This window comes from Cavia porcellus, unplaced genomic scaffold (genome assembly GCF_034190915.1).
Source record: "Cavia porcellus strain 051 isolate PalLab524CR breed Dunkin Hartley unplaced genomic scaffold, mCavPor4.1 scaffold_19, whole genome shotgun sequence".
Classification (NCBI taxonomy): domain Eukaryota; kingdom Metazoa; phylum Chordata; class Mammalia; order Rodentia; family Caviidae; genus Cavia; species Cavia porcellus.
Genome location: NW_026947502.1, coordinates 5,300,366 through 5,325,855, shown reverse-complemented (window position 1 = coordinate 5,325,855; position 25,490 = coordinate 5,300,366). Strand labels below are relative to the sequence as shown.

General features: G+C 51.8%; 1 protein-coding gene across 2 annotated transcripts in view; it reads left to right on the top strand.

Annotated features, from left to right (window-relative positions):
• The window catches only part of Fstl4 (follistatin like 4), a 368,201-nt gene that overhangs the window by 183,147 nt on the left and 159,564 nt on the right, over positions 1-25,490 (top strand). For both annotated transcript variants that reach the window (XM_063230624.1, XM_063230623.1), the window contains exon 4: positions 12,953-13,198. In XM_063230624.1, the coding sequence (XP_063086694.1) occupies positions 12,953-13,198 (246 nt within the window). The remainder of the gene's footprint in view (positions 1-12,952; positions 13,199-25,490) is intronic.

The window sequence follows — 25,490 nt, the reverse complement described above, 5'->3', positions numbered from 1 at the left end:
GCCCCTAGCACACCCCAGCACGCCCCGCAGGATTTAACTGCAGAGGATAAGCGCGTTCCTACAAAGGACTGAAAGACCAGCGTAAACACCTGTTTAAAGCAGCATGACGGGGCTGCAGTGCAGCCCAGCGGTACAGGGCTTGCCTGGCATGCTGGGCTCTATCCCCAGCACCGAAAATAACAGCAACTACAGTAATAATAATGAGTGCCTATGGTGGGGACTGGCGGTGGAAATGAGTGAATCCCAGGTTATGAAAGACACGTAGAAAATAGCACAGAGGAAAAGCAAAAGCCGCCTCATACAGGGACTGTGTGATTCAGTGGCACGAAGTTCAAAAACATGTAAAACACTGCACAGAAATACAAAGATGAGGTAAAACTACGAAGAAAAGAAAAGAAAATTAATACCGAGCACAGAATTCAGGACGATGGATCTCAGTGGACAAGGGGGAACAGAACTGGAGCGGATGGATGCGGGTGTTCAACCAGCGGCCTCATGTTACATTGAAAAGCTTCTCCGTGGCAAAAGAAACAACCTGCAGAGGGAAAGACAATCTGCAGGATGGGAAAACACTTAGCCAGCGTTCCTCAGGCAGACGATTCATATCTAGAGTACATAAAAAAATTAGAGCCTCAAATAAAAGATCGAATCAAGAAACGGGCCAGTAAAATAAATAGACTTTCACCAAAGTCATACAAATGGCCAGTAAATACGTGCATAAATACCATCATCGCCAGCTATTAGAGAAATGCAAACTAAAACAACGCTGAGCGTTCATCTTACCCCCAGAAGATGGCCAACGTCGAGAAATCAAATAACAAATTCTGCTGAGGTGTGGGGTAAAGAAGCCTTCTACACTGTTGATGGGCATGTAGGTAAGTACAACCGCTATGGAGAGTCCTCAAAAAAAACCCTGAAACTAGAAATTCCATTTACCCCAGCTATTTGCCTTCTAGGTATTTTCCCCAGAGTTAAAATCATTCCATTACAGAGACACATGCCTATTCATGCCTATAACAACCCAACTCATGGTGGCCAAATCTTGGCAGAAGCATATGTCCATCAACAGAAGGATAAAGAAAATCCGGTATTTGCACACCACGGAGTACTACTCTGCCATAAAGAAAAATAAACTTGAGCTATTTGTAGGAAAATGGATGCACCTTGAGAATACAATGTCAGTAAAATAAATCAGACACACAAGCTCAAATGTCACATTCTCTGTCTTAGGTATGAAACCTAGAGTAAAAATAGAGAACAAAATAATAGATAACGGGAAGCAGGGAGAGCGCTTGTTCTCAAAGGGGAGGGGTCAGCACATGGAGGGAGGGAGAGATGAAGGAGGCGGATGTGCAGTCCAGGCGCCACGTCCACCGAGGGGTGGAAGCCTTTGTGCTCCACACACGTACCGATAAACTAAAAGCTTTTAAAAAGCAAAGCTCTTCCTTTTCTTTAGATTGATGACTGAGTACATGCCTGTTCATTGTACCATAAATGCACGGGTTGCCTACAAAGTATTATTTTTATGTCTCCATTATTTAACAAGAACAATTCAAACATGTAAAGTTATTTGAATTTGGTGTTCGTGTGTGTGGTACAAAATAGGGGTCTGGTGTTATGGATGCCAGGTAGGTGGGAGTCACCCCAGCATTATTTAGTAAGAGTCACCATTTTGCCATTGGCACGGTCTGTGTTGTCACGTGTAGAACTTTCACAGGCTCTAGGATTTATTGCTGGACCCTCCCTTCTATTTTATGGCCATATCTATAGTCATTGATTTGTCTCTTTCTCCCTCAAAAGCATATTGATTTTATCACTGCAGCTTTTTTCTGGTTTGATGTTCCAGTATTCGGTAGGCGCATCCCTTGCACTATTCTTATTATTTTTCTTGGTTATCTGAGGGTACTTATTCTTTCAGATGAAATTTTTAAAGATCATTTGATTCAATTCCAAAAGGGCTGCATTAAATTTACAAATTTATGGTGATGTCTTCTCACTCAAGAATAAGAAATGTCTTTGCATTTGTTCGTATCTTATTTCATGACCTTCAATAAGATTTTATAGTTTTTTTCACATAGGTCCTGTGGCTTTCTTGTCAAATTTACTCATAAATGTTTTATGAGCTTTTTAAAATCATTATTATGAGTAGACTGCTTTTTTCCTTTGCCATTTATAATTATTTATTGCTAATGCAGAGAAGAGTGATTAATTTTGACACATTTATGATCTGCCCAACTTCTTCATCATAATTCTTTCATAATTTTAATCTTCCTTCACTAGTGTCTCTTGGTTGTCTAAGTAAACTGTTACATGATCAGCAGAAAGAAATAGTTGTTAGCTGATGTTTCCAAATATTAATTGTTCATTTTCTTGTCTTGGTATAGTTACTCTTTTGAATAAAGACATTGGTAACAAGTATCCCTGGAAACACTCTTAACTGGAAATACTTGGTGATCAGCTAAGATGACATATTTCAAGAATTTTCTTCTATTCCTTTTCCTTAAAGTATTCACTTGGAATGGCTCCTACATTTTAAAACTTCTGTTATTTCTCCTTTTGCTCTGGGTTTTGAGATAGGCCCTCTAATTTATCTTGAAAGCCATTAATTTGAGTTTCACTAATAACTATTCTCTCCCTAAATTTCTCAAATTTTCTTGGTTCAAAAATTGGGGTTCTCTTGAAAGTTTCTATGTACTCTGCTTGGTTCTTCTAGAGTGTTACATTTAGAGTGTTGGTCTTCTGTTGTCATTAAGCTGTCAAACTGTCATCCTTCTTGTCTTAGTTACCTTTCTCTCATTGTTGAAGTAAAATACTAGACACCCAAGGTTAAAAGAAGAAAGGTTTACTTAGCTCACGGTTTGTGGAGGTTTCAGTCCATGATCACCTAGCTCTCAGGCCGGGTGGCACACGGCAGAGGGGCAACCATTCATGGCGGCAGAAGATAGCCAAAGCAGCCAGAGCAAACGGGGGAAACGAGCCTCTTCCTGCCCCTTTTATCTTACCCAGATTGCTGGGATTAGTGGCACCAATCCAGTCAATGAATTGATCTAAATCAGTCACCCACCTTTAATTCCAGCACCGTTAATCCCAGCACTGAACCATGAATCAATCAAACTCTAGATTCAGCTGCCTCCAAAACAAGCCCGTCTAGAACTGCATGAGGCTTTGGAAGGACATAACACTTTTCCTCCAGCAGCTTGCATTCTGTTCCTTTTTCCTCTACAGGAATGACCTCTTGATGGACAGGTTATTGTCCATTGCCCAGTTTTGGGGGCTAACCTGCAGGCCCAGAAGTACTTAAAGCAGTGGTGGTTTGATAGGACAGTCACTGACCCTCTGGCCTCTTGCAGAAGTCTAGAGGTTAATGGGTTGCGATGGAGAGTCCTGGAGGAAGCCCCTAGTCCCTGGTCTCCCTGGGCTCTTCTGGTCCCAGGGCAAGAGCAGACCCAGGCCATCCATTCAGCCAAGAATGTCAACCACTCCAGAACCTCAGGCCCAACTGCCAGATGCCTCGGCAGCTATGTGGCCTGGTTGTACCAGACAGAAGAAAGGAAATGATCTGTTTGATACTATTTCTAGGCTTTGTCTTGATATTATCCAGCACATATTTTTATACCTGATAATCCCACTGGGAGAAAAGGTCAATCTTAGAGAGGAGAAAATGACACCCTACCAGAAACAATCATTTTTTATGCACCAGTATTAGCTATCCTCATTGGGCTCCCTCTTTTACCTTTAAAAGAATAATCAAGGAGGCATGCAAATTACTATTGTGAGGCACAGCTAGAACAAGTGATCTGACCAAGCCAAGGGACTGACCTGGGCAGCACTCGAACAGCAAGCCGGGGATCCCAGGAGAATTTAGCCTCCCTCCTGGGCTTGAGAGTCTCAAGGGATAGAACGTTAGACAGCACCACAGCAGCTCATACTGAGGGACTCAGCAGCAAACCTCAGGCGCCATGGCCTGGGGTTATTTTTGGTGGAAAAGGCATGGAATGGGACTTTGGGAGACAGCGAAGACCCCTCCCAGGATAGCAGCATCTGGTGCCCTCGCGTCAAAGGAGGGGATCCCAAGGAGCAGAGAGTGACAAGGCAGCTCGGTACCTGGGGGGAAATGAGGGTCCTGTGACAGAGCGTAAGACAGGCACAAGCTGGAGAGGCTTTGGGCAAAGGAAAGGAACCGGAGGGGGGCTGCCTTTGGAGGAAGCCCTGCAAAACAAAGCCATTTTGTAAGAGAAACTCTCCCGAGGCAAAAATCTTATTGCACTCCACATTTTAATAGAGCTTCTCTTCCCAAGGTCTTCGAAATAACCCTTCAGAAACCAGTTAAGATAACTTGATAGGGAAAATGGAGGGGAAAAAAGATGTGTTGTGGGTTTTTTTGATGGCCAAAAGACATTTTGAATGGATTCCCTTAATGCACAGGAGTGAGATGACTTTTGCATGCCAGGGGCTCTGCGTGCAGCCCTCCCAGCCACCCATGAGGAGACTGAGCTGCAGGAGAGAGCCTCCTCGATGGAGCCCAGGTCTCTGCTCCCACCCACTGCTCACCTCCATCCACCACCAGGTCTGGTTCTCTAAAGGCAGCCATCTCTGGCTCCTCATCTCAGGTTAGCCAGTTGGGAACCTACCTCTCCATCCTCCATCAGAGTCCAGCTTTCCCTGGTATTTCCCACAGCCAGATCTGTGCTGAGCTCTGGATATTGGAGAGGTGGATCCTAGGCTACAGAGCCCACTGTGCTCCCCGAGAGGCTGGGGAGCAGGGATCCCCGCTTTCATGGTGAGAAGCACTGAGGCTGGTGGACAGCCTTGAAAGGCTCCAGGGCAGAGCTAGGAGAGCCCCTCTGTGGGAAGAAGAGCCTTGGGCAGATCTGGGGGACAGGGGTCCTCTAGAAATAGCGAGGGCAAAAGGCAAGGAAGAGAAACACTCAGCTCTGAAAAGTGGGCCTAAAATGCCTGCAAGACCTACAGCCCCACGGGCCCAGATGAGGCCACCATTGCAGCTGAACCGCAGCCCACCGTTAGGTGCCCAGTGGAGCCAGCAGAGTCTGTGCTCTGACTGACCAGTTCTGCTCACCAAGAGCCTGTGGTTTCAGATTCCCCCGGCTTGGAAGCTGGGCAGCACTGAGCCGGCTCAGGCAAATGCTTGGTCCAAGGAAACAGGGCGGGGGCGTTTCCTTGGGATATTTTGAAGCACACAGTTTTGTCTGCTTTCTGAAACCAGTCAACATTTTCAGTGTAAGAATTTTCACCTTTCCATGGAAGCTGAAGACGCTTCCCAGTACATGCAGTGAGTTAGTCAAGCCCAGTGGCTCCTTCTTTTCCAGTTCTGTTTATTCCTTTCACTAAATCAGAACATCTAAATTGAGCACTTAGTGTGTGCTAAGCTCTTTCTATGAATTATTTCATTCAGCCTTCAAAGCAACCCCACAAGGGAGGGGCCACTGTTATCCCTGTTTAGAAATAAGAGGAGACAGTAGGAACTTAGCTGATGTCACACAGCTAACAAGCTCCAAGATGCATAGGACCGGGTAAGAGCAAGGTTTAACTGGGTGTTGCCTGAGACCTGGCTGGGTTGACCCTGAGCTCTGTGCCAAGTTCTGACCTGGGACTTGCCGAGGTGAAGTCAGGGGCAGTGCTGCAGATCCGCTGGTACACAAGCCTCTGTCTCCAGCTTCTTCCCCAGGAGAGAGTTGTCTTTGTCTGTGTGTTGGTCAGCTTTTTGTAGCTGTGACAAAATACCTAAAAAACACAGTTTAAGCAGGAAAGGTTTCTTTTGGCTCATGATTGCAGAGGGTCCACCCATGGTCCATCAGCTCCCCTGCGTCAGCCTGCAGTGAGGCAGATCATCCTGGGGCAAAGGTACAGAGGAGGAAAGCTGTTTGCCTCATGGTGCCCAGAAAGCAGAGAACAGGGAAAGGGTTGGGGATCAGATATAGCTCCCAGGGCCATGTCCCTGTGACCCTTTTACTATCCCCCTCCCCCGTTCTGTCTCCTCCCAGCAACATTATCAAATTATGGGTTAATCTACTGATGAAGTTAAAGCCCTCCTGACCCAGTCACCTCCATTGACCCCACCTTTGAACACCACCGTGTTGGACACATGTGAGCCCTTAGTGGACCCCTCCAGTTTAACCCGTAACAGTCTCTCCGAAGCCAAACTGAAGCACCCTGGGGCCCTGGGTCACTCTCTTCCTCGGTGAGGCTAAGGGCTCCAAAGGAAAATGACATCCCAGTGGGGGAGAAGGATGAGGGTCCTGCGGCCTCCATAGCTGACCTCCATTGCTGTAGGCACTTTGGAAAGACAGAGAAAGTGATCCAGAACTTGGGAATAAGGCCAAGGAGCGGGCAGGGCCACCCAGTGTCACACAGAAATCTGTTTAGCAGACTTACCAGCGGTGAGTCACTGGCCCGGGCTCCGGGTTGAGTTAGCGTTCGGCCCACTCCATCCCATTAAAAGAAGGCCTGGGCTGCACTGATGATCGGCTTGTACATCTGCTTCTGGTGAAGGTGCAAATGGTTCGCCCCAGGGGCAGGGCTTTCGTAGCCTGTGTCATGTGCATTCTTCCTGCAGCACCACTTAATTCCTCACTGTCCGTGGAACTAGCCTCTCCCTCCCTCCGGCTCTCTGATTAATACACCGAAACTCTTGAACACATGCTCACTTTGTATTACCATAGTGTTTGTAAGATTTTTTTTTCAGTACTAGAAATTGAATCCAGGGACCCCTGAGTCACCTCCCCGGCTCTATTTTCTTTGAGACAGGATCCCACTCAGTTGCTCAGGCTGGCCTTGAACACACAATCCTCCTGCCTCAGCCTCTTGAGTAGCTGACATGCACCACCATGCCTAGTGCATTCCTAAGTTTTCAAACGTGTCACTTGACCCTTGTGTTTGTTGTCACTGCTTCCTCTGTGACCAGAAATAACCATATCCAGAGCACTGTCATGGAACCCCGACAAGATGCAGGACTCTATTTGCGCTTTGTTGTGATACGAAGTTGGTTAGGTACAGAACTGGGAGGGCTGCTCACAGATAAAGGTCTTTGCCTCTCTGCCATGTGCCAGGCATTTCTGACTTTAACTTAGTGGTTTGTTTCGAAGCTTATTTGCACGAGCTCCACTTAGGATCCATAAGCAATAACACTGGAATGTTATGTCATCTTCAGGCTCTGGGTGACCCCATGTTCTGTTAAGCTTTGGGAGCTGGTGATTTGGTGAGGTCTTTCAGAGCCAGCCATCTGTTTTTGTGATGCACATAAAGAGCTCTGCTTTCGGGCTGTGCTCTGTAGTTGCGTCTGAAATCACCTGTGGTCACTGAGAGGGCATCACATTTACCTGGAAGTCACCTGCAGTCTGTGCAAACTGGCGGGAGCAGGGGCAGGTAGGTGCCCAAACTGAGAGACACTGGAGTGTGTGTGGGCCATGCTGAAATGACTCCTGGGGGTCAGGGCTGTGTCCCCAGCTGAACATAGTATCCCACATCTGAGGAATTTGGATTGAGATGAGTTCAAGGCTCTCCCGCCCACTTGCTGTCTGACCACAGGCCACTCACATTTCCTGCTCTATAAGTGAGCATCTTTCACACCCCAGGTAAACCGTGAGTTTTCTAAGTAGTTAGTGTGGTGCTCGGCCGTTAGCACACCTCAGTAAAAAACAGCGTGTGCTGCCCTTTCCGGCTGGGTGTTAGCACATGCATGTCTTTGGGAGGAATTACATTCTCTTCCCAGTCACGGAATTTGAATCAGACTTTCCAGGTCGGGGAGTGGCAGCCCTAGTTCCCAGGGAATCAGGATGGGCGCAGGCACCCACCACAATGGCCAGCAGCCCGGAAAGAGACTGCTGTCTCCCTGCTCTGGCAGCCCTTAGGGGGGCTATGAGACTGTTAGCAGATAGGTCTCTTTAAGCCAGGAGTACAGTCAGAGGGCCGAAAGTCTGGGAGACAGGACCTGGGCCAGTGCCCAGCTGTGCTGCTAGGGAACATCACTGCATCACAGCCCCCGCAGGCAGCAGTGGGGGGCTGCCTCAGGAGCAGGCCTCTTCCGATGCCAGCTGCTTTGCCCTGCACGCAAGAGTCCAGGACACCCGAGCTGATGTGCTCTCCCCTCCGATTCAGTTCTTAGATCACCTCTCCTCCTGTCCTCAAGGAGGCTGCCCTGACCACCAGGGTGAAGTGTTCACACTGTGGTGGCCTCTGCATTTCCTTCCTGGAGGTGCCACACACTCCACAGTTGCCTGGCTTGCCCACTGATTCTCTGTTGTGTGCCTTCCCAAGGGTCCTAGGCCAGGAGGACCAGATCCCAATCTGTCTTTGGTTCCTAGCATTTAGAATCAGGTCTGTGCACAGTAGGTGCTCAGCAAATATTTGCTGGATGAGCGGATGGATGGGGGAGCTGGCAGGCAGGCAGGCTCTTTCTGAGTGCCCTGTTGGCACCACTCAGCCCATCTGGGGTCAGAAATGCCATTGAGAGCTGAGAGCTGAGCCCTGGTGTGGCTCTCACAGTAACCCGAACCCCACAGCCATACACAAAGCGCCCGTGCCTCGAGGGAGTGGAAGGTGAACACATTCTCCAGACACCTTGGATTTGTCTCAGAGTATGAATTTTTCTGGAATGAGGAAGAGTACAGGACCATCATCTCCAGCCTCTGACCTTTCTTCCTCCTTGTCTACCTCTGGATCTTCGACATTCAAGCCCCCAGCTCTAGGGCTTTGAGAAGCCTGGCTGTGATCTCTGGCCAGGGCTGCAGCTCTCCCATGTGTCAGAGTCGGAGCACAGAAGATAAAGTACGTATTGCATGTTGAAGGGATCGAATTTGCCCGTGGTGGCCACTTGGGTCCCCCCAGGTGCCTCTGTCTACAGAAGCTGCACACAGTTACTGCACAGGATGGGCTGTGGGGGAGGGACAGATAGGATTCTTGACATTTCTGGGCTGTGCACACTGTCTCTGGTCCTCCACATCCATGTCCTCCTCTTCTTGACTGTCAGTGGCCTCATCAGAGCCTTTCCTTACTATGGCTTCATAGTGGGGTGGGGTGAGCTCCAGGGGATTCGCCCCCAGACTCCTAGTGTGGGCAATCTGGGGTGCCTCAAGGTCTGGTCAGGGCACAGTGAAGATCAGTTCTAGACACGGAAAAGCCACGTGGGTGAAGCAGACCTCCAGGCAGTCAGCATCTCGAAGTGGAAAATAAAACAAACAAACAGTGTTTCTCTTTGTTTAATCCATTTTCTATTTCGGTAAAAGGGTAGCCCAGACTGGTAAATTACAAACAATAGAAGTTTAGTTGACTCGTGGTCCTGGAGGCTGGGATGTCTGAGAGCAGGGCACCAGCATCGGGTGGGGACCTCTGTTCTGTGCCATGAAATGAAACACACCGGAGACCAGGAGGAAAGGAAACCAGACTCACCCTGCTCCTCGGGCACCCACTCGAGTGGTAATCATCCTGCTCCTGCAGCAAAGCATTGATCTGTTCCCGGCCTGACCATACCATTAGATGGCAGGCGTTAGATGTTCACATGGGTCTCAGAGGGACTATTCTGAGCAAAACTTCTCTCAAGGGGCATTGAGGGCACAGTCTTTAAGAAGGGAGCACGCTTAAGATTTCTTGGGGTCAAGAAACCAGTTAGAGAAACCAAGTAGGGCTTAAGAAGCGAAATAAGCCAATTGGGCTCTGGCTTGTGGTCAGCCTCAAGGACGGACAGTGCCTGGGTTTCCCGTCCCAGCTAAGTGAAGACAGCTTTCCCTCTCTGGGACCCGTCTCAGGATGCACCCCCTCAAATGCCTTCGCCTGGTGCCACAGACTTTTGCCTTCCACACTCACTGACAGAGCGACACCACCTGGACCCGCGTTTATAGCAGTGCTGGGTCTGTGACACTCTTGTCCAGAGCCCTCACCTGGATCATCAGCCAGGGAGTCATTAGTACCAGCTGGTACAAATGGACCTGTTGCTCCCACCGCCATCACTGTAATGTAACAATTCCCACTTCTATTCGTGTTCCGTAAATTTAATTAGTGTTGAAAAGCAGCTTATTTGGCAAGATGATCAGTTTTTAACCTGGGTAAACGACTTCCTTTATGATTGTAAATTAAGCGTGTTGTGTCTTTGTCATGCATCACGGTTGTCCCCATAAATACTGTAGGCTGTTGCCTGTGGTCTCACTTGGTTACCTTTCCCATTACTGTTTGATCACATCCCAGTAGGAGTGGGGAATTCATTCCTTCTTAATGACAAAGCGGAAGTGGTGGCAAGGGGCTTATTTCAGCAGGAAACTGTGCCTTGGTCAGCGCCTCTGTGGTTAGTGATCAGATTCTAGCCCTGGCCCTGCATGGGACGTTCTCAGTTTTGCATCAGGCCAGCTTTCTGCAGCCTTTGTAAAAGGCAAGTGCAGGGATGGAAAGCTGCTTTTGTCTTAATTGCAAATAATTAGGAATCAAATATTTGCCAATGGCAGCTGATTCCCAGGCCAGAAAGAACATGAGTATTTGTAATGACTTCCCTGGCCACGGGTGAGCACAAGTGTTTTCTTAACACTGACCCTCAGAGCAGCCCAGGGGGAGGGCCGAGGGAGTCCAGCTGTAGGCTATTCAGTGTGGGCACACAAGGCATGTGTGATGCTAGTCCTCAGAGGTGATCACTGCAACCTGTGTATGCAGCAGTGTGGAGGAGAAGGAAGAGAAGGAAGAAGAGGAGGATGAGGAGGGTGGACACAGTGGAGTCCCCACCTGCCATGAGCTGCCTCTAGCCTGACTGCCTGGCTGGATTCGGCGGTCTCTGAAAGTCCTGCTCTGCCCTGCCTCTCTAGCACCACCCAGAGACACGGCCACAGACCCACCTCCATTCAGCCCTCTGTCCTGCATTTCCCTCCCACCCTTGCAGAGCATGCAGAAGAAGTCCCCACAGAAGGTCAGTGCGCACGGCCCCCCACCCATCCCAGACCCCAGCCCAGCGCTGCAGCCAAGGTGCTTGCGCAACATTGCAGAGCTCAGTGCTGACACCTCTTGTGTTTGTGAAAATGTAAGCATTCTGGAGCCACTGAGGACAGAGACCCAGCACCTGTGGTGCCAACGCTCTGGGGCAGGGGACTCACTCTTGGGCTTGTGCCTCCTAAAAAGAAGCACTCCCAGGAGGAGCTGGAGCTGCTCAACTAGAGAGCTACGGGAGAGCAGTTCGGGGAGGAGCACAGCCAGGACAAACCCACCCACCCTGCAGCAGGGGAGGCTGGAGACAAGACTTCTTGACTCCAGAGCCAGGCGATTAGCTGGTTCCCCTCCTGCCTGCACAAGAAATTTATTAAAACTGGATCCAATGGCAAGGTTTGTGCCCTCAGCTTGTCTTGGGAAGGAAACAAAGGCTGATATTTTTAGAGCTGTGTTAGTGTCTGCTCGTGGCCGCCAGCACTTGCTGGGCAGACCCATTTCCTGACAACCCAAGAGAATCCCACTCATCAAACACACTCTGTAGCAAAGCGGCCAGAAGCCCAGAGCCTGCCCTGCCAGGAGCCTGCCCTCGGCTGCCTTCCCTTCCTGCCCACCACCTGCCAGCCCCGACAGGAGGCTGGCACAGGGGCCAGGGAATGCCAAGGAGCCTTTGAGGTGACAAGTGAACAATTAGCAAAGCAGATTCAGGGGGCTCGTGTGTCCTGCCCGGGCTCCGCACTTTCCCGCTGCACAGATATATGTTGACCTTCTAGTTTATTACGATTCAAGAAAAAGTCAATATTTCTTAGTTGGCTAGGGCTGGAGGAATTTAAATGAGTTACTGAGTCAAACAGTTAATCTTTCTCCTTTCAAATCTGTACCGATGAAAAAGCAGACTTAACCAAAAACAAAAAGGGGATTCTTTTTCTTTCTTTCTTTCTTTCTTTTTTTTTTTCTTACACATTTTCAGCCCATGGGGTTGGGTCCTACTAGCTCACTGAGTGTTTTGAGGATGAAATTAAGTTTTACAGCAAAGACTTCTGTGACCATAAAATCTGCACTCACGTTTTACTGATTGATGCCTTGCTTTCTCTTGGTGATTCTTTAACTTTGCACGTGTGGCCATTCAGGCATCCAGGTCGTGGGCTGCTCTCCCGGACTCCCCTGTGGAGTTTGGAGGAGCGCTTGTGTGGTGCTGGTCCCAGGTTCCTGCCCGGCCTTTCACTTAGTGGTGCCTCTGCAGAAATGAGCTGCCTGCCAGCTGCTCTCCTGCTCGGTGCGGGCCCTGAAGTCCCTGTGGCTGTGTGGTGGGTGCAGGAGGCACCCAAGCAGGGTGGCCCCTGCATTTGCTGGATCTCAGCCTTATTCACAGCCACAATACTGTGCTCCTGTGCTAGAAAAGACTGGGGATCTGTCTGCCTCAGGGGATGATCGTTGTCATGGATAACTGTTCTCCCTCACCCCGAACACTCAGGAAGCATCTCCTTGTGCTGTACCCGCCCCAGACCCTGAAGAGGCTCCGGTGCCGACAGTGTCAACCCTGGATTCTTCTGCTGGTTTCTGATCTGCTACAGTTACACCTTGGCCCCATTTCTCCTTCCTTTGTTGAAAACTGCTATTCCTGTTTGATTTCCTAGCTGAGACGTGCTGACACTCCTGGAATGGATCCTGGAACCTGGACCACTTGCCTCATAGAAAGCCCTCCTCCTCCAGGCCCACGGGGTCTCTGGGTCCTCACCTCCTCTGGAGCCCAAAGCTCTGTTTACTTCTCTAAAAAGTAGCCTCTGGGCTCCCATAGCTGTCTGGGTTCAGCATGGGCAGGTGTCATGTCTGAGATGTTTGGAGCAACTGAGTCCTAACACTTGCGTTCCGCACAGCAGGACGCCCTGCTCAGCACCAATGGCCAGCTCTTGGCAGGCACGGGGACAGGGACTCCCCTGAGTTCCATGGCCCTGGCTCTGATGAGCTTCGGCCCATGAGGAAACCAGCAGCCCCCCCTGCTGCCCAAGTCTGACTCTGCATTTGTGTCCCACAGGGCTTCCTGGGCACGGGCCACTGGCGTCCTGCAGGAAGAAGTCGTGTGGCCGTGGGAGCCGATGTGTGGTCAGCCATGAGACTGGGGAGCCCTCCTGTCAGTGCCTGGAGGCATGCAGGCCCCGCTACCTGCCCGTGTGCGGCTCCGATGGGCGGCTCTACGAGAACCACTGCGAGCTCCACCGGGCTGCCTGCCTGCTGGGACGGAGAGTCGTTGTCATCCCTAGCAAGGACTGTTTCCTCAAAGGTAGGGAGAGGACTCCGTTGCCTTGTGCTTTTGGATTCTGTGATGCATATAGAAGCACAGAGAAGGACGGGTGCTTTCACCAGCAACAGTGGCATTTCACCTCTGTCTAACCCTGCCCCAGAGACTGCCGCCCCACCCCTGTGCCCTTGGAAGAGGCTCCTTGGGAGCAGAATTCAGGGACATCAAAGCAAACCTGGCTGGGACAGAACGCAGGTCCCACTCTTTGCCTGCGATAGCCCCTGGCTGGGTGGTGACAGTGGCCACATTTACCCTCCTGGACAGAGTCCCGTGAGTCAATGCATACAGTGTGGCCAGAAGGGCACTGGCACAGTGGTCCCCAGCATGGCAGGGACTCCAGCTATGTCTGGAGAAGTTGCTGCTGGAAAAGCATCCATGCCTTCCCTGTGTGGCACGGTTCTGAGCCAGACCAAGAAGCCGTGGCATGGACATCAGCTTGTGTCTATGGAGACGGGGTCAGGGGACTCGTGCTTCGTGCTGGGATTGCGTGGGAACAGAAGGGCAGCATCGTTTCCCAGCAGATGAGAGTCATGTGGCAGTGAAACGGCACCATGTCCTCTACACGCATCACTTAGCCAGGTTCCCTGTACCACAGAGATGCTCAGTGGCTCACAGGCACCCGTGGGCGTGAGTTAGAACGTGCATCCTGGGCTGGCACTGGCCGGACAGCGAGTGTTTACTGTGGCCCATAGACAAATTCAGTATCCTGAAACAGAGTGCGCATGCATGTGTAAGTTAGGCAAGGCATAGAAGGCAGAAGCCGAGGATGAGCAGGGGGAGCAGGCCCACATAGCCTGGGCCGGGGACGTCGCAGGTGGGAGATCCCCGCTGTGGTCACACATGATCGGAGAGCCGCTTGTGGGGCAGGGAAGAGAGAAGGTTCAGGAGACAGTGAGGGCCACCACGTACCTGTAGGGTCTTCTGTGCAGTCCGCAGCTGTGAGGAGGTGGCTGAGCTCAGCCTGGGGTCACTGTCCCCATCCTGAACGTGACTGCCCCCGCAGGTGCCCGGGACACGAGGGAAGTCCCAGCCGAGGAGGGAGCACAGGGATGAGTCTCCATCACCTCTGCTCTGCTCTGTCGCCCACACCCCTCAATGGGCCCCTTCCTCCCCCTCCGTGGTGGGCGCCTAGCTCCGATGGAAACAGTCTCAAGCACTTTCACGGCTGTGCTTATGATGCTAATGCCGAGGTGCTTCAGAATCATGAGACACATTACGGAAATGAGGCCAGAATGGGCTGAGGACAAATGTCCCCAGTCTGGAAACACTGCTCAGCCCCATGCCTGCCGACTCCTTGGCAACCGTGCACACTAAAACACTTGACCAGTTGCTCCAGCTTTATTGGCCATGTTGAATTTTATAGACTGATGTTCCATTCTCTGGTTTCCAATATCTCCCAAATTGCATCTTTCTGAAGGTTTTTATTTCTGCATCACAGTGCGTACGGCCTCCCTCACCATTGGTTATTCAAACAGCATTTCTCATTTCACGCGAGGGAAAGAACAACCATCACAAAAGCCGCCACCCTGAGGGATGGTGGGGGCAGGTGCCAGCCGCTCAGAGCTCGGGTCTGCTGCAGGCTGATTGAATTCACCCACCGAATCCTTGGGGTGCACAGATTCTGTGAATTGCCCTGTACTCAGAGGCATGGGTCTGCGCCCCTCAAAATCCTCCTTCAAGGCCTCTGCGCTCCCCACAACAACGAGGGTGACGTCACCGAGGTGGCATCCAGGCTCCTCTTCTCCCCAGCAATGGTGGCCCTGGGGGAAGCCTTTTCCTCAGCTGTAAAATGGCCTAGAGGCCATCCCGGCCAGCTCTGGGTGCATTGAGGAGCACAAGGGAGATGCTCAGCTCACACAGCACCACACCCGGCGAGTTGCGTGTGTGTGTGTGTGTGTGTGTGTGTGTGTGTGTGTGTGTGGCATTAATCCTCAGTGCCACCATGTCTCCTTCTACTCCAGCACAACCACAGGCCTAGAGAAGAGAGGTATGAACAAGGAGGATTTTGGGGACACCTGGGATGGCTCTCCAGTTGGTCCCTGGAGAGGGTACAGCAGGTCCTGAGTGTCTGCCTCGCATCCTGGAGACGCCCGTCTGGAACAGGGGCCTCCTTCCCAGCCTCCCAGGTCTCCGCTTCAGTCCCAGGAGGCAGAAGCCCTGAGCCTCTTCCTCTGGCGTCCTGCAGGGCATGCCCAGGGCCTTAGGAGATAGCAGACAGACGGCCATAAGGGGAGCTTGGGGGCCAGCGCTTCTCCACCTCACCAGAGCCACAGACCCCTGGGGAACAGGGGGAGCAAGTGACAGAGGCTTGCTCAGGAGTCAGGGGTGACGGGGTTCTCGGGAAAGAGAATGAAGGACAACTTCCTGCTGTGCCCTCCTCACACTGGCGGCAGCAGGTTAACGCCAGCTCGAGCTCCACGATGACAATGTGTCATTTGTCCCAAATTTCCTGTTTTAAAACAGGAAATGCAAAATATCTATTTTCCAACTTTATCTCTTTTTTTTGTCCCAGGGGTTGAACTCACGATCTTGCGCTTGCCAGGCAGGTGCTTATGCCACCGAGCTGAATCCCCAGCTGTAAATGCCTATTTTCCAAGCAGACAAAACCATTTAAGATTGTCCATCTTCCAATCTCTGTTCCTACTAGATTTTACAAAGAGAACTTTGGGTTTCACTCTTCAGGATTCTGTCACACCCGGGAGCCGATATGAGGAGTGTCCTTTGGGCTGGAGTGTGCAGGGCAAGGGGGATAAAGTGCTGGATGGTGCTGGGCCAGCCCACCCTGGCCAGAGCCCCTGGCCCCTGAGGAGAGGCTTCTGCTGGGGACCGGGGAGAGACACATGACACTTGCCAGTCTGCGTGAGAACAGAGGCAGCGTTCTAAGCCCATGTATAAGAAAATTTCTGGTAGGGGCTGGGGATTTAGCTCAGCAGCATAAGTGCCTGCCTTGCAAGCAGGCAGTCGTGAGTTCGATCCCCGGTACCGATAAAAAGGAAAGAGACAAAAAAAAAAAAAAAAGAAAGAAAGAAAGAAAGAAAGAAAAAAGAAAACTTCTGGTATCACATTCCAGTTGCTATGGCAATAGGGTTCCTCGTGATACAGGATGGAATCAGTACCATTTAGGAACATTAGCATGTGGACCCAAAAGCATGGCTGCAGCTCACTTGCAGCTTTGATCTGGGTCTCTGTAGACAGAAGCAGGAGAGAAAGCCAAGGGCCAGGAGGGATGTGGGGGAGAAAGGCATTCCTCCTTCTTGGGCAAAATTAGCCACACTTTTCCTGGGCACCAAAGAGAATGCCAAGACGTCTAGTGGCTTCACTGCTTCACTTTGTATAGTTTGCATTTGAAAAGTTCTCGCGACACCACATTCCTGTTTCCATGCTAGTTGCTTTAAAAATCGTTTTTTCTGATTTGATTTCCAATTCACGCTCTGTCTCCGATGCCTCTCAGGAGATGAGCTTGTGCCTCACCATGCCCTCACCTCACATGGCTGTGGATACCTGGTGGTGCAGTGCTGGAGCTGGGCAGTTTTCCAAACAAACCGTGAGATTTGGAAGGAAAGAGACTGGTGGAGGTTTGGTGTTAGGTGGACCCTTTGTTTTTTTGTTTTTTTTTTTTTTTTTTTGTCTTTTTCGTTTTTACCGGTACCAGGGATCGAACTCACGACTGCCTGCTTGCAAGGCAGGCGCTTATGCCGCTGAGCTAAATCCCCAGCCCCTAGGTGGACCCTTTGGCTTCCTCAGCCTGAATGAGTTTGCAGGTGTTTGCAGGTGTGTCCGGGGCGAGTCCCCAAGGTAGCAAACTTAGGAGCAGTTCCATTTACAAAAAAAAATCAAAGAAGCTACCGATTTACCAACCGTTATTTATTTATTATTATTATTACTAAACAGGAGTAAGAGCTTAGCAGTCTGTTGCAAGCTACCAGAGCAGATTTTGTCTTGCTATTTTGTTGCTGTTGTTACTTCCAATCTTGGTGTTTGAAGAACTTAAAGTAGTCTCTGTACATCCCAGGGGGGCATTTTTAGACTTCTGCCAGATGATTCTGTTCTGCCAGGGAAAGCTGCTCACACCCCTGGAGGTGCCAGGCTACTGGCGGTCCTCAGCAGGATGTGGGGTCTCATCCCATGTGGCACAACAGGGGTTTGGTTTCTCTGCCAGTCCTGTCCCTGCAGCAAGGAGGCCAGGCTGACCCGGTAGGGGGCCGGCGAGGGTGGGTCCTCAGCACACCTGCTCGGACAGGGCTCCTGTGCCTCGCTTACTTTGTCTGAGATGGGAATGCCAGCACCTACTTCACAGAGCATCTCGATCAAGGAGGAGCCAGGCCTGCACATGGCCATCTGATGGTAGCGGGAGGCTGGGGACAATGCATGAGGTCACTGCCAACATGGCTCCTCTTCAGGGGGCCCAAGCAAGACACCATGAGGCCCTGCCTGCAGTGTGGGGATGTGGATTAGAATGAGAGGTGATGGGGTATCCCATGCACAAGGGCCAGGAAGCACAGTAGCCTCCGAGCTTACTCAGTGGCCAGCATCTGAGCTCTGGGTGGTCGTGTGCAGTCACCACCTTCTCTGACGGCCGCATCTGCAAAGAGCAGTGGAGCGAGTCACCCAGACGTGCGTGAGCAGAGAAGCCAGTGTTTGACAAGCTAGGCCAGCTTCCTCGTTTCCAGAGGGGCACCAGGAAGCCAGGGCAGGTCTGTTCCAGGCTGGAGTCCTAAGACACAGCCACACCCAGGACCCAGGGTCTGCCAGTGCTACCCCCAAGAGGTGTGGTGATGACCCCTGTAATCCCAGAACTCCAGGAGGCTGAGGCAGGGGAAGCACAAGTCCCAGCTCAGTCTGAGCAACTCAGGGACTTAGGGAGACCCTGCTAAGGAAGGAAAACAGGAGAAAGGTAGGGGAAGAGGAGTGGAAATAGGGAGAGAGGGGAGGAGAGGGATGAAGGGAGGAGAGGAGGTAGGGAGGAAGAGAGTAGGAGGAAGGAAGGAAGGACAGATGGACGGACGGATGGACAGACAGGCCAGAGATGCAGCTCAGTGCCAAGACCTTGGGTTCAATGCCCAAGGAGAGGAAAAGGAAGGAGGAGGTGACAGCAGCAGTGCCCACAGCTTTGGGGTTATTTTATTTAAGTCCAGCAAGGCATGTTCCCAGCAGACCCAACTGCTTCCCCCTTCCCATCTCCCCCACAAGACAGCCTGCTGTGGAGCGAGGGCTCTGGACCCGTGGTGGGCAAGAGGGGCCTTGTGCCCCTTCCAGCTGGGTCCCTGCCCTGCCCATCATCAGGAAGCCTGGCTACATCTGTGTTCCCCGGGCAAAGCCAGCTGCATCATCCTGAAGCCCAGTGGGGCTGGATATCAGAAAGTCAGACCATGTCTCTTGCAGAAGGGAGGCAGAGCACTTGGGACAATCCATCTTCCAGCCTGGCCAGGCCCTCAGAGCTGGCCCTGGCCCCTGCTTCTCCCTGAACTCCCTTCTGGCTGTCCAGTTGCCCTTCCTCGCCTATTTGTGCCCACACTTCTGCCCAGGGCCCACTACTGCCACTCCTGCCCTCGTAAAGGGCAGACTTTGTACCGGCCCCTTCCTGCCTTCATTCACAGCTCCATAGAGGAGGTCTGGTCACCTTCCACCATGCCATCCAGCTTCACGGACTTACTGGGTACCCCCTGGGTGCCAAGGCAGTACCAGTATGATGGGGATACCAGGCCTGACTTCATAGACTGCCAGCCCCAAGAAAGATGGGACCCCAGTCCCCAGCATCCGTACTCTCTAAACTATCATTTGGAGGCTGCTTTAGCCAGAGACAACACTAGACTCCAGGACAAATGAGACTCATTATGCACAGCCTCTTGTTATGGGTGTGTCCTCCCCACCCAGGGACTCGGCCAACATCAGAGCAGACAATTAGGGGTGACCTGACTGAAAATTCCGTCTCCGCCCACCCTCGCCCCTATCCCAGCCTCTCCTGGAGCTCAAGCATCCATTCAAGGCATCAGCTTCCAGGACTGACTTAAAACCCACATATGTTCTCTGACAGTTTCCTCTAGGTTTTATGCAAGAAAACGTCTCCGTGCAAGAACCCTGCAAGTGTGGGAGAATTATCAGTGGTGTGCTCCACAGAGCTGCTGTATTCGGAACGAATTAATTACATCCCAGTAATTAAAAATTGCTAATAAGCTATTGAGCTGAGAAAGCCTCACACTGCATTGATTTCACTTATGGAAACAGGGTAGAGCCTGCGAGTCCCCTGTCACTGTTCCCTGCCTTTTTCTGGTACCCCACCCCCTTCTTCACCTCCCACCTGCTGTGTGCTCTGCTGAGTGTCTCAGCCACTGACAGGCTCAGCCTCTCGCATGCTAAAGCCAGGAGGAGATGGCTTTTGCCCCAGCAACCCTCCAAGTACCATGTAAGCTCCTCCCATCCCTTCCCCCTGCCCCAGAGTTCATGTCGTCTGACCACTTTAAATACCATGTCCAGGTGGATGACTGTCTAAGGTCTGTCGTGCTGCGTCCCTCCTGCCAAGACACCTGTCATCCTCCCTGCAGCCCTGGTCCCCCGGCTTCCAGGGCTGAGCCCACCCTCCGCCTCTCTATAGAGCAGTCTTTTGCCGGTAGCATCTTCCGTGTGGAACCCCAGGGGCCCTCCTGAGCCCTGTCTCTCTCTCTCCCATCCCTTCTCATTGTCCCAGCCACGCCTCACCAGACTGTCGTGACCTCTCCTCCGAGCCCTCCTCCACATTTCCATCTCCCTCCATCAAACCCTCTGCAGGGGCTTCACTCTTCGCCACTACGCCCAGGAGCTGTGAGGGCCACCTGGCTGGAAGAAGTGATCTGCCCAGGACCTCATGCCCAAGCATCTCCAGGTCATCCTTCAGCTCAGGGAAGCCTGCAGGTTGGGGGTTTCCCAGGTGTGACCCCAAGGTCCAGGCATCATGGGAACGCCTAAGTGCAGAGTGCTCCCCCCCCCACCTGTCAGTCCCCACTGGGTGTCCTTGCCAGCAGAGATGTTTGCTTTATGCTCCTTCTGTTTGCTCAGTGGAGATATCAACTCATTTTCAGTGATTATGTGCTAAATAGGACAGACCCGGTCCCTTTGAGGTCTCCATGTGGTGAACAACGGGAAGCCTTATGAATGTGGAGCAGGTGTCTGCCCCGGGCCTGCTGGGTTCTCTGTGGTGGCATAGTGTCATCCTCATCGAGGGTGTGGTGGGTACACAGGAAGGAAGAGGCAGGGGCAGCAGGGAAGGGAGCGGTGTGGAGCTCTGTGCCCCACACGTATCCGTAGGAGGCTCCTGGGAAGGCCCCGTGTGGAGAAAGGGGAGCCCTCGATTCAGGTGGCCGCGGCCCCTTGGAGCAGAGCACATGCCCGGCGCCTGGTGGATTTGAAATGATCACTTGGAGTCTAATGTTTAATTACTGGAGTGAGGAGAAGTTGATTTGGGACTTTCTCAAGGTTCTCCCCTATTGCGTCTTCAATTAAGATCAAGGCCCCCTTGTAGCAGCCGATAAATGACATCGCATATTGAATCTCTGGGCTCAAGCAGTTTATCTAATTATCTGTGTGACAAACCCAGCAGCTGTCAGCCCAGCCACAGCTCAAACGTGTTGACTCTGCGTGACCAACGCGAAGTGTTTTCTGGTTACTCACAGGCTCCGGAAGGGACTTCCTGCTCCTCACTAGATGTGGATTCCTTTTGGGGCTTCTGTTACCTGGGGACCTGCAGAATCGGAGAGGCCAGTGTTGGGGGTTGGGGGCAGAGGGGGGTCAGAGGCCTGCCGGTCCAGCTGCTCCCGGGTCTCAGCCTCTCCTCCCATGTCCCTGGCTCCATGGCTGGTGCCCATCCTCTCTGCCTACTCTACCGCCTAGGGATCAGCACCCTAGTTAGGGCATCTTTGTTTCTCCAAAAATAGAAACACACTGACCACTGGTAGGATAAGCAGGATAAGTCAGGAAGGGAAAGATGGACTCCATCAGCCTGGGCGTCTGCACAAAGCAGGCTCACCGGACACTGTAACAGCGAGACCCCCCCACACACTGACCTGTGCCATCCAGTCTTTGGCCAGTCCGGGAGGAGGCCCAGCCTCTGCCACACCCTGAGTCCCAGAACCTCTCAGATTTTATTATCTTAGGTAAACTTGCACCTCACCCGGCATCAGCACTTGCAAGGCTCAGAGGAGATGAAGGCTTCCCTGCCCCTGCCGGGCATGGGCATCTCCTGCTCGAGAGCCTGCCCTCAGCTTTTATTTCTGTGTTCTTGTCCGCTTTGATGCATCCCGATGGCTCATTAGTGAAGGTAATTGGAGTGGAAACTACCTTTAGAACATCGTCTAAGTGAGAAGGGCAAAATCACTTTGTTGCAGGTAATTAAAAGAGCCAGATGCGATGAAGGCTGTCCACTTAGTTTAAGCCGTGACGTCTGAAATGTACATGTTTCTTTGCAGCTGCCGAGAAGGGCTCCTCCGAGCGCCTGGCAGATGTTTCTCTTTGCTTTTTCTCTTTTACTCCTTCTCCTAAGTCCACCCCAGCTCCTTCAGTCGCTAAGGGGATCTGGCGAACCCCGCCCAGTCGGTCAGTCATTCTCCTGCCTCCCTTTCTCTCCCCGAGTTTCTCTCTGGTTCTCGGATGCTGTGTGGTTCATCCAGCAATCCAGGTTTCCATTGAAACATAATAAATCCAATGTCATCTTATAAAGATTTGCTGAGCTCTCATTTGCACCTAGCCGGGGAGCACATGGACAAGCCCAGGTCTGGGAGCCCTCCGTGCCCACCCAGTGCCTCAGGACACCTGAGCTGAGAGGCATCAGACAGTGTAATCAGCCTGATGATAGAACCTGTCCTGACAGGCGGGTGATGGTCAGGAAAACTGGGGTCAAGAAGAACCTCCCTGCAAAGCCACAAAAGGAGAAATATTCAACCAAGGGGATGGGGTAGGGGTGGACATCAGAATGGGTTGGAGACATGTCCTCGTATTTATGCGGATAGTGAGCTTTCCACCCACGCTCAGGGTCTCTCGACTGTTCAGCCTCAAGCTCTGGTTCCCGGGAAGTCGGAGCCCTCTGCTGCGGTGCCATTTTGTAGCAGTGACTATGCGGCCATTGATTCTGCAGCCTGGACCCTGTGCCCAGGGCTCGGTGAGAGTAAGCAGGGGTGGTATAAGATAAGAATGAGACCAAAGTCAGCTTCCACTCACTCAAGTCACAGCCACAGAGGACATTTCAGTGGCGATCGCTGTAAGAAGCAGAAGCACATTGTAGGTAGCAGCTGAGCTTCTGCTGTTACTTCAAGAAAACATGAATTCTGAAATGAGATGGAAAATGAGTTTATAAATCCTACTAACTGTAATCAAAAACAAATAGAAGCTATAGGAGATGAGGAAAGATCACAAGGAACCTGAAATACACTGGCGGAAGCTCCACGTCCATTCCAAGCAGGAGAGGGCGGGACGAACCATGCCAGTCATAGTAATTCCCCACTCGGAGAACACATTTGGGAGCCTCTGCTAAGATGCACGAAATACGAGAAAACAGGTATGCGGGAGAGAGAAGATTTAACGCGTTGCCAGTTGGTCATCACAAAGGGCCAGCGGCAGAGCCAGTGGACACGATAAAGAGCCATTCCAAAGGAAATCTGGTGTCGGGGGTCGTGATTGATCAGTGTCCCCAGGCGCGACTTTTCACTGCTAATCTGATTCACAGAACAGACGAGTATCAGACCGGGATGTGAAGATGAAGATTTTCCCTTAAACTGTTGTACATTAAAAAGTGAGAAGGCCATGAAGAGCTGCATGGAGTTTGGAGGTGATGAGACTGTGGCGGAAGAGCTCCCCGAGTGCTCCCCGGGATCCACAGGTAGAAAGGGCAGGGCGTGTGCGCTGGTAGGGGAGGGCTCTGGCTATGCACCACCCGTGTTCTCGGCTAGCACAATCCTGGGAAGACAAACTCCCGAAGATCTAGAAGCAAATGAGAGAATTTGCCCAAGGAAGTCCTTGGTACTCCAGGCCTAAGGAGAAGACAAGGGGCCCAGAAATGAGACATTGTCTAAGTGAATTATTTCAAATGTAGTTAACGGAAATTGCAGAGAGTAAGTTCTGATGTTAAAGTGCACTTGCATTTTCTTCACTTGCTTGTGGGAATCATGGATGATTCTTGACCAAACAGGTCCAAAGCTCTGCATTAGCCCAGCTGAGCAGCTCCCCATGAGCTCCCTCCATGTAGCCCAGGGTGAACCACTGCTGACCCCAAGCTACATCCAGGAGCCTCTGCCTCCTGCTTTTGCTGGTGTTTGGGGCACTGTGGGGAGAGTCAGCTGTGACAGCAGGCCCTCCCACAGTCAGGCCTCCCCTGCCTTCACTTAGTGGCCGGAGTGTCCCTGGGAGTCCTGCCGAGGCCTCGAGCGAGGTGCAGAAAACCCAAGGTATCACAGCGCGGCTTCCTGTGTGCTGATGGCGGTGGGGGTGTCGGGACACGCAGGAAGACGTGCTCTGTGGATGCCACAGTTGTACTGAAAACTGTGATTCTTAAGAGAAACACGCATGAGAGCCAAGCCCTGCTGCCAAAGGAAGACTGCAGTGTGAGATGGAGTGGAACCCTCCTGCAAGACAAAGCCACGAGCAGTGGGAAACAGAGCAGCCACCCCTGTGGCGGGGACAAGACAATGCCCACTGCTGGTGGCGCATCTGTCAGGCTCCGGTGTGCTGGCACCAGCATTTCATGGATACCATCTCGGGCCATCCTCATCCAAGTTGGCATTTTACTGTGGATTAAGAGAAGCCAAATTCCTCACCCAGTGACAAAGCTGGTAAAGGACAGCTCCAAAACCGTCACCTCTCTGTCCCTGCTGCCTGTGTGCCACAGCCAACTTCAGCAGCTAGGAGGGAAGGGAGGGCTCGACCTGAAGCCGGGAGAGTGGGGGCATGTGGATACCAGGACACTGTGGAAACCACGCATTTGCAGACAGGCCACAGCTCCTTCCCCCTCGGCCAGGCCTGCGCCTGGGACTCTTCAGACAGTGTACCCTGAAAATGATCACTGCCCCTGAGACCTCACTCGCTGCCCCATGTGGTCACTTGATGAAACAAGTGATACTTTCACAGAGTCCCTCTTGGAACCCCAATGCCGTCTCCACGTGGCTGCGTGATGTGACCACCATAAAGAGCATGTTCCAAAGGAAAAAAATCCACCACCGCAGCATGGCTCAGGGCACCGAGCGCCTGCACAGGAAGGCAGCCGTCCAGAATCCTCAGTGACGCCTCTGTCTCTCTCCTCCTGCCATGCTCCTTGTCCCCTGTGTCCCCACCCTCACCACTGCCGCATTCCGAGGGATGGAAAGTCTCGTTTAGGTGCCAAGCATGTCGCAATAAACACTCCACTAGCAATTTTAAAGGAACGAGCTTTTCCACTTTAAAAGTTGCGTGGCTCTCAGGGCAAACAGCTGTGGCTATTGGGGAGGCCTCACACCAGCAGGAGTCTGGACAGCAGGAAATCAAAGGCCACTCCAGGAGACACGGACTCTCTCCTGGGCAAAACCCCAGCAGCAGCCCACGCACTGATTTAGGGGAAGAGTTGCTGGGACAGGCCCGAGACGGCTGGAAAAGAATAACGGGAGGAAAAGGGCCACCAGGCTTCCTTTGGGTCCGGCTCCCCAAGGACACTACTGGCTTGGATTATGATCATACAAATTTAAGCACATTATGGAAATTTTACATAGGTCGCTTTTGTGTTTTTAACGCTGCACCTATAGGAGGTCCGGTAACAACTAGCTTTAAAAGCCCATGTTGTTGGGACCCCATTGTGACCCAATCACCATCCCCTACACAATGCAGGCACTCGGATGTCAAAATCTGTGTCCAGCTTGCGCCCTGTGTGTATCCCAGGTCTGGACCACAGATGGGATGTTGGCTCTAGACTCAGGGACCCTGCCTCCTCTGAGCTGCAGCTCCCACCCCAGCACCAAGGAGTTCTAGGGCAGTCAGCCGGGGAGGAGGGGGAACCCTTGACCCCGGAAGTCCTCACCACCACCGCCACTCCCACATCACCCATCTACCAGTACGAAGGGCATTTCCAGCCAGTGGCTGTCTTCCAAGTGAAGGGTCTTTTCTTCCAAACAAGCTTAGTAGTTTAAACAAGGACTTTGAGATTATAAAGCGTGTAAACAAAATAAGACCCAAACCTGAGAAGAGAAAGCCCTAAGGCAGACAAAGGAGTCAGATGTCTCAAGAATGCGGGGAGGAGGGGACAGCATAAGGGTGCCCTTGAGGTCCTGCTGCGTCTCTCTGCTGT